Source organism: Ceratotherium simum, chromosome 8 (assembly GCF_057802395.1).
Source record: "Ceratotherium simum simum isolate JZ-2026a chromosome 8, ASM5780239v1, whole genome shotgun sequence".
Lineage (NCBI taxonomy): Eukaryota > Metazoa > Chordata > Mammalia > Perissodactyla > Rhinocerotidae > Ceratotherium > Ceratotherium simum.
In genome coordinates this window covers 69,129,726-69,138,360 of record NC_141907.1, presented here as the reverse complement: position 1 = coordinate 69,138,360, position 8,635 = coordinate 69,129,726, and the positions used below count along the sequence as shown (strand labels likewise).

The window sequence follows — 8,635 nt, the reverse complement described above, 5'->3', positions numbered from 1 at the left end:
GCCGTAACTGAAGCCGTCAGACTTTTCACACTTGGTCTTTGTTTTTCCGTGTGGTTGTTTTTTTTCCCTCCTCCTTTTTCTTTTCAGTATTGCAACTCGAGTGCCCCGTGGCCCAGAGGGGAAGGCGGGTCGGCGCGCCGACTCCGGGAGCCGCTGGGTTGTGGCACTGCCCTTTCTGGCGCAGCAGCCCCGGGCAGCGCTGGCGGAGGAAGCCCGCCCCGAGGCGAGACCCTCCCGCGGCTGGATGCGCCCTCTCCCCGGGCGCGGCGGGCGCCGAGTGCGAATCAGCCTCGCGGCCCAAAGAGCAGGGCGTCCGAGCGAGGTTAGAGGAGAGCATCGGGAGGAGCCTGGCGTCCTGTGAACCTCCCCAAAGCAAGCGAGCCAGCCGCCACATCAAAGTGGTGATTCGGTGACTCTTAACTTTGTTGCAAACTCTCTGGGGCCGGCTTGGGTTTTGTTTTGCTTGTTTCCCGAGGGGAGAAGATGAGAAGTAGAGCACTTTGAGCGGCGAGGAAAAGCGAGGAGAGAAGAGACCGAGGTTGAATCCAGGACTGGAGGAGCGAAAGCACAGCCAAACCCACTCGGACGCTCGCTGGTCTCGGCGGCCACCGCCTCTCGAGTGGCGTGTTTGGACATTTCTGCTGCGCAGCTCCGAGAGCAACTCTCGGCGGCGGCGTTCTCGGCCCGGTTGGCAGGTCGCCTCCGGGTGCGCCGAGCGACTCCTTGCTCGCGCCCTCGGCTCTTCTCGCTCCTCTGAGCCCCGCCGGGGGCTCCGGCCGGCGCCCTCGCTGCGTGGCTGCGGGCTCCGGCCTGGCCGTGGGATGTTAGCGGTGGGGGCAATGGAGGGCACCCGGCAGAGCGCGTTCCTGCTCAGCAGCCCGCCCCTGGCCGCCCTGCACAGCATGGCCGAAATGAAGACCCCGCTGTACCCTGCCGCGTACCCCCCACTGCCCGCTGGCCCCCCTTCCTCCTCGTCCTCCTCGTCCTCCTCATCGTCGCCCTCCCCGCCTTTGGGCGCCCACAACCCAGGCAGCCTGAAGCCCCCGGCCGCGGGGGGGCTCTCGTCCCTGGGCAGCCCCCCGCAGCAGCTCTCGGCCGCCACCCCACACGGCATCAACGACATCCTGAGCCGGCCCTCCATGCCCGTGGCCTCAGGGGCCGCCCTGCCCTCCGCCTCGCCCTCCGGTTCCTCCTCCTCCTCTTCCTCGTCCACCTCCGCTTCCTCCGCTTCGGCTGCCGCCGCCGCGGCCGCGGCCGCCGCAGCCGCCGCCTCATCGCCAGCGGGGCTGCTGGCCGGCCTGCCCCGCTTCAGCAGCCTGAGCCCGCCGCCGCCGCCGCCCGGGCTCTACTTCAGCCCCAGCGCCGCTGCCGTGGCCGCCGTGGGTCGGTACCCCAAGCCGCTAGCCGAGCTGCCCGGCCGGACGCCCATCTTCTGGCCAGGAGTGATGCAGAGCCCGCCCTGGAGGGACGCGCGCCTGGCCTGCACCCCTCGTGAGTACGATCGCCCGCGCCCGGTTGTGCGTCTTCTGCCCGCTCTCGGGTCGTGGCCCGTGGAGTGCATGCGGGTCAGTCCACCGTCCTGCCTCCCCAGTAGTTTGGCAGCGCTGAAATCGCACGTTTTAGGCGGGGCCAGGACATTCGGCGAGGGATTCTCGCTTTCCTCAGCTCGCGTGGTTGCCTCCAAGCGCCCCCCTCTCCCCAAGTCTTGGGCACGCCTCGCGGAGCGGGTGTGCATGCGTCCGCGTGGAACACAACGCGGTGCGGGGCGTATGTCTCATCTGAGGCCCGAGCTGTTCCCGGAGTGGCCCGGCCGGAACCGCAAGCCTGGCCTGGGTTAAAGAGGTGGGGAGGGCAGGGAAGGCCACTGCTACCCCGCCCGCACCTCTGCTTTCCCGGCGTCTGCCTGCCGGCCAGGGCCCCATTCTACCTTCGCCAGCCTAACTGGCCTCCTCTCTGTGAACCGGTGGGGACCGGCAGCGACGAGCTGTCCACATCCTTGAGCCGGAGCGCGTGTATTTAGAAGGACGTCTCGGCTCAGGGTGTCCCCACCTCACCTCTTCGCCCTCGCCCCGCGAGTACACTCGGCCCGGGTGCGCCCATTGGAGACAGGCCCGCGGCCCGCGGAGGAGGGCGAGCCCCGAGTCACTTCGGGCCGCTCCCCACCGCCGGGCCCTCGCTTTGCCACCTGCCTCGGCCCCGGGGCGCCGGGAAGCCTTGGGCCCGGGCATACTGAGGGCCATCGTAACACGAGAAAGAACCGCAGGAAGAACGAGGTGACGAGACAAGGACGGGGAAAATGCAGCATCCCGCGGAGACCTTGCTTGAAACCCAGTTGCCCCGGGATCACTCTTATCTTTTGGGCAGGTGGCCACCGCGCCGCGGAGGCTCCCAGCCTCCCAGGTGGCCTTTGGAGCCCAGCCCTGGGTCCTTTGCTCGCTCTATTCTTTGCATTTGACCGAGTCCCCAAAGTTTCGTCTAAGTCTCCGGACCTCTTCCGTGTGGCTGAGCGGCAGTTCCTGAGGGAAGTTGCGGGAACCAAGTGGAGGCTCCCCTGGGAAGCCTCGGGACGGAGGGCGGCCCGGGCGGGTGAGGGTGTCAGGGAGACGCTATTGTATTCGTTTGGACTGCCGTGTAGGGGCCGCCAACAAAGGCGGCGCCCCCTCCCCCTCGGCCGCAGCGGCGTTAGACTTGGAGGCGATTTCCCTCTCTTGTGTGCCAAAAACAAGGCGTCCTTTGTTGCGCGGACACAGGTTAGGAAAGCGTTCAAGGAAAAGAACTAGGCATCCTCATGCAAAGGCTCCGGGGCCAAGCGAGCCCCGACTGGAGGAAAAGGCGAGAGGGGCCTTGTTCCCCGCACTCTTCCATTGACCGGGGCCTGGCTAATCGGCTCCGGCAAACTTGAGCAGTGCGGTCCCTCGCTGTCTGACATCGGGTTGGGCAGAAGGTTATTTACTGCTGCTCCAAACACACCCGGCTTTTTCAAAACAGGTGGGCATAAAAAGGCCAAGGGAGACGCGCGGTGGGACTGGAGGCGCCACGACGTTTCTGGTGCCCACGGCGGAATAAGCTTTCCTTTCCCACCAAAACATTGTTTATCGAGTTCGTTTCCTTTCAGTGGAGCCGCTTGTCACCGATTGTTATTCTCCTTCCCTTGTTTATCTGTTCTCGCAGATCAAGGATCCATTTTGTTGGACAAAGACGGGAAGAGAAAACACACGAGACCCACCTTCTCGGGCCAGCAGATCTTCGCCCTGGAGAAGACTTTCGAACAAACGAAATACTTGGCGGGGCCCGAGAGGGCTCGCTTGGCCTATTCGTTGGGGATGACGGAGAGTCAGGTCAAGGTGAGTGGACCTTGCAAACCTCGAGGGATAGACCCCTTCTCCGCCACCCCTCCCCCTCCCCCGCGCGCTCCGCGCACACGCACACGCACACCAAACTATAAACAGCAGCACGGGGGGTGCGTGTTTGAGGGGCCTGGGGAGAAGATGAGATAAGCAAAGGGGGTGGAGGTGGGGGTTACAAAGGCTCTGGGGTCTCCCGGGCCGGCAAACTGTTGATGAACAAAAGGAATCAAGCCCCTGCCTTTGAAATTAGGTTAATCAAGATAGCAGAATGTGCTGGGTGAACTCGCCATTATTAGAGAATAAAAGCCTTACCGAAATATCAGCCCCGAGAATAGATTGGACCAGTTAGATAGCTTCTATTTATGCTATTTGTAAGGATATTCAAGCTTTTGTTTGTCAATTCAGGCTCCACTAGTTATATAATTTCCTCATGTAGATCAGCATTATAGTGCTATTATATTAACTTGCGAGTTAAAAAAAATAAATAAATCCACAGGATCTAACCACTTAGCACAGATGAATCTGCTTTTAGTTTAGCTGAAAGCAATCACTTTGGAATAGTAATTTTCCAAATGAATTGACAAGATTATTACTGTATTATGAAATTGAATTCTGTTTAAAATAAGTTTTTCAACAGATATAAGATATTTTATTGTTTGTGACAACAATTTATAATTAAAATGTCACTTAGCTTCTAATTGACTTGCACAGTGTATTTCCAGGGAATCACATTTGAGACATCTTTCCCTGAAAAATAAAGGGATTGAGCCAGCTAGATAAATTAAATCTAGTGGTTTCCTATATTTCTAGTATTCTCTTTTGTTCCTCTTCTTCAGTTTATTATATTTGGGGTTTCTTTTTGGTGTGTAAGTCTGTTTTCATTAGTTATATTGTTGCTCTTTAAATTAAGTAGGAATAACATTAGCCATTTCTGCTGGTTAGAGTGTATTTCCCCCTGGAGGAGCATCATAAAATGCATTTCAGGAGTGATTTTGTATGTGACCGTTAGAATATCATCACAGTTAAAATTATTTTTGCAGTGGTTGGTACAGAGCCTACCACAGTAATCTGGGGGTCTTCATTTGTCACCATAAATATGTCTGTGTGGCTAAAAGTGAATTATTATAGCTGTATAAAGAAAATAAAAATCACTTTCTTAACAATTCTGATTCTCCAGATAAAATACATAACGGATGAGAAAATGGTTGAGAAGCATAAGAGAAGATAATTCAATATATTTGAGAAATTGTTTTCTTATTGCTGATGCTTTAGTTCAAAATATGTGTATCAAACACGGTGTCAAACATAGTGAATAGGCCTAAAGTATTTGTATATAAAAAATGTTTTGGGAGAAACAATATTAAAATAATATTTGAGAGAATAGGCATGCTAATAGTGGGAAATAATGTAATCCTAATAATGAGAAATAATGTACTTGCAAAATTTCACTTTTAAAAAATAACTGATTAAAATTTTAGCCTTGACTTTGGTTTTATGAAAAACATTAAATCAGAAAGACAGAGAGAAAGAGAAAAAGAGAAACTACTGTGATGATTTTGACTGAGCTATTAAATATTTTCATGCATTTATGTTGGTTTATCATTAGTGATTTGAGGTTTCTGTTTTAGCAGGTTTTTTTTAGCTTTACATCATACATTCCAAGTGTAAATGGGGAGGGGTACCATGTTTGTGTGTATTCAGTCCTCCTGAGACAAGTGAAACAGACAAATATCCAAAAACGAAAAGGAGAGCAGAGGAAATTGGGGTAAATGCTGTGCCTTCTTCCACAAATCACACAGAGAAAGAAAGTACACTTCAGGTTGTTTGAAATATCTTAATTTAAGAAAGAAAATAACGAATAAAATCACAGTCATTATGGCAACTTGACGAAGGGGAAAAGTTTTCTACTTCAAACTAGAAAGTAGGAAAGCGGACTCATTTTTAGGGAGACTCATTTTAAGTTTCCAAGTTTTTTCTCTTCTGAGAAATCGCTCACCGACAACCTCAATACTCGTGTGTTACAATCGCTATGGCAACGGCAGTTTGTTGGTGCCTGTTACTCGGAGGAACCTGGGGCGGCCGAGACTGACTTTGACGGCCCAGACAAGGGAGGTCTCTGAGGGAGGGCGGCGAGCCGTCAGGGGCCCGCCGCAGCGACAGCTGATGTGGGAGAGGTGGCGTCGCGGCTCTGCTCGCGTTAAACTCCTTCCGCCCTTGTCTCCCCCTCCTCCCCTTTCCCGGCCCCCAGGTCTGGTTCCAGAACCGCCGGACCAAGTGGAGGAAGAAGCACGCGGCCGAGATGGCCACGGCCAAGAAGAAGCAGGACTCGGAGACCGAACGGCTCAAGGGGGCCTCGGAGAACGAGGAGGAGGACGACGACTACAACAAGCCCCTGGACCCCAACTCGGACGACGAGAAGATCACGCAGCTGCTGAAGAAGCACAAGTCCGGCGGCGGCGGCGGCGGGCTCCTGCTGCACGCGGCCGAGGGCGAGGGCGCGTCCTGAGCGCCCGCCGCCGCCCGGGCCCCGCGGCCGCGCCCCCCCGCCCCGGGCGGCGGGGCCCCGGCCGGTGCGGGGCCCTGTGCTGTTTTCTGAGATGTACATATCTATTTTTTTAACCTAGAAGTGGAGGGGTCGGGGGTGGGGGGTGAGACTCGGGGGTCGATAGAAGGCAGAAAGGAGCACGCAACGCACCGCATCAGTAACGCGCCTGAAACTCGCAGCGGACCTCCCTCCGCGCCCCGCTCCGTCCCCCAGACCCGCTGCCGGGGCTCCATCTCCACCCTGCCTTTGCCCCAGACGGCGGCGCGGGTCGCGGAGAGGTGTTCTGGAAGGGTCGACACCCACCGCGCAAGAGACCTCGGAGCCGCGCGGGCGGGCGGCCGCCACAGACGGGAAGAGGGGCGGTCCCCCCCCCCCGCCCCGACTGCTGTGCCGAGTAAAGTAACCTGTTGAAGGCTCTTTGTAAATAAATCGTGAGTCACACTGACTAGAAGTTACTTTATTGTGAATATTTAAAATGTAAAATGGTTTTTGGATTTGGTATAAAAAGATGGACCTCCTTTTTCCTCCCTTACCCTTTTAAGAGCTTTTCAAACCACACGTTCCCTTTTTATTTTGAACTTAATTTCAGAAGCTAGAAAAGAATCTCCTCACACCCCTCTCTTCCCGCTCTCCTCCCCGGGTCGGATTTGTTCGTCTCTCTTTTCGCGTCCTCCCTTCTTGCTCGTCCCTGACCACCCCCTGGCCTCGCGCCCGGCTCCCTCCTCCAGGACTTGAAGTAGAAGACGTGGGAACCAGGGAAAGCTTCAGACCTGCCTCTCGGTTCCCTTCTGAAATTGCACAGTCGTTTGTTGCTATTTATTAGTGATTTAAAGAAAGTGTTGGGGAGGGAGGGGCTACAATAGCTTGTATTTAATTTAACTCCTTCCTGATAAAAATGCGTGTTAAAGTAGATGGTGGGAATTGTTACATCTGCTCTGGGTCAGAAACAAAAATCCATTTAGTTGCTGTAATTGAATTTGAAGTGTTTTGTATCATAAGAATACTCTAGACTATGTAAATTGTTTTCTTTTTTAAGCTAATAACGGTGATATATTAGCGTCTTTAACCTTTATTAATTTATATAAAGAATTCGGTTTGTAAAGAGAAGAAAACCCCCTTTGCAAGACCAGTTAAATGTAATGCACTTTCTGTTTCAAAGGATAAATCAAATTAAAAAACAGTTTGAAGACGTCTGTTGCCTTGAATGAAAGGGTACAGATCATCTGATCTCATCAGAGATCTTAAATAAAAGTCAAGACCACAAAATTTTTATATTGGTTTCTTGGGTAAAATAGCTGTTACTGTATTATTTATTTTTTGTGGGGGGAAGAGTGGGGTCCCATCTCCATTCTCCTGGATTGGGAACATAAAAGAAATACAGCCCCACTCATAGGGCTTCTTGGAGAGACTTGTCTAGCAAGCTGCTTCTGATGTCTGTGTTGTCTAATTTTTTCCTGCTCGCTTTTTCTTTTGCGAGGAAGTCCCTAGGGGGTTTTGGGAAGACCTCATTTCCATATATCCGAGATAGCTCCTCAGTGGAGCCCGGCTCACTTAGCTGAGAGGAGGCGTGGGCTCGCTGTCGCAGCAGCGCTGCTGTTTGATGCGGACATTTACCCCTGTAGCTTGTAAGAATGCAGAAGTTGGTGGAAAGACAGGAACCCTGATTTGGCTAAACATTACAATAAAGAAGAATTTAAAGAAAGCTTCTAACTTAGGTGAAAGTCTTTAGGGTTAAGGAAGCAATGTCACAGCTTCTGCAGCTGAATTTGCGGGGGAAAAAAAAAGGCATCGCAGGGAGAAGGCTGTACCTTTTTGTTTTCAGATACTCAGTTATAGGCTCAGTGAAATATAGTTATCCCCTTAGTGTTTCAGGTTAATGAGCTTGTGTTCAAAGAGAGAAAAAGCAATAGAATTCAGTAGATTCTTCAGGCTAGTGTTAGGTAAAGAAAGTGTGGGTCTGTTTTGTTCCTTTGAAAATAAAAAATGGTGAAAACTGGGGATGAAATTGTCTGAAGGAAATTATTGTAGAATATATTCCTGATGACATGGTTTAATGGAAAGAAAGGATGCAAATCTGCCCTATTTCTTTTCTTTAGTTTGTAAAGTTCCCAATAAGTTTTAAACTTCTGAATTTCTGCATTCTTAGCAAGACTAAGATGTAGAGAGGCAGCTATTTCAAAAGAGGCTTTGCTGTGCTGGGGTGATGCAGTTTAAATCCTGGCTGTAAACAATAAGAACTTGCCTCCTTCCTTTCTTCTTTCATTCCTTCTTTTCTCTGTCTCTCTCTTTCTCCCTGTCTCTCCCTCTTCCTCTCTTCCTCTCTCTCTCTTTTAACGAAGGAACCTGGGGCGGGGGGTTAGTCTGTTATCCTAAAACTGCACTTGATTATCTGTTAATTTATAATAAATGAAAGTCTCTTATCTTCTTTATTATTTTTACCTTCACTCACTCCTCTTCTGCCTTGAAAAGCCAAGCAACTTTTTATTTATTCTTTCTTCCTAAGAAAAGAAATAAAAAATCCACAGGATAATTAGAAATGCTATTCCTGGGATATAATAAGAACTATTATTATTATTATTAGTGGTAGTAATATAGTAGTATCAGTCATAGAAAACTTGAAACTAAGATTGAAGCTTTTTCTCAAGAAGTACATAGGATTTTAGTATTTATTCCAAGTTGGAAATGTGGAAAGACATCTCTTCCAGTTCCTTTAGGAAGCATTCCCTCTGAGCTCTTCACCTTT

General features: G+C 51.5%; 1 protein-coding gene across 1 annotated transcript; it reads left to right on the top strand.

Annotated features, from left to right (window-relative positions):
• The first annotated feature begins 285 nt into the window (after nucleotides 1–285).
• Nucleotides 286–5,853, top strand: NKX6-1 (NK6 homeobox 1). The gene is made up of 3 exons (XM_004430908.3): nucleotides 286–1,491; nucleotides 3,172–3,344; nucleotides 5,596–5,853. The coding sequence occupies exons 1-3, from the start codon at nucleotides 822–824 to the stop codon at nucleotides 5,851–5,853; spliced, it is 1,101 nt and encodes a 366-aa protein (XP_004430965.1). The 5' UTR covers nucleotides 286–821.
• Nucleotides 5,854–8,635: the final 2,782 nt, after the last annotated feature.

What these genes read in the sequence shown, in the direction of transcription:
- NKX6-1 (XM_004430908.3), top strand. Translation starts at nt 822, where the DNA reads ATGTTAGCGGTGGGGGCAATGGAGGGCACCCGGCAGAGCGCGTTCCTG. An exon ending in GCGCCTGGCCTGCACCCCTC is followed by an intron (nt 1,492 to 3,171) that starts GTGAGTACGATC and finishes CTGTTCTCGCAG; the next exon opens with ATCAAGGATCCATTTTGTTG. An exon ending in TGACGGAGAGTCAGGTCAAG is followed by an intron (nt 3,345 to 5,595) that starts GTGAGTGGACCT and finishes CCCGGCCCCCAG; the next exon opens with GTCTGGTTCCAGAACCGCCG.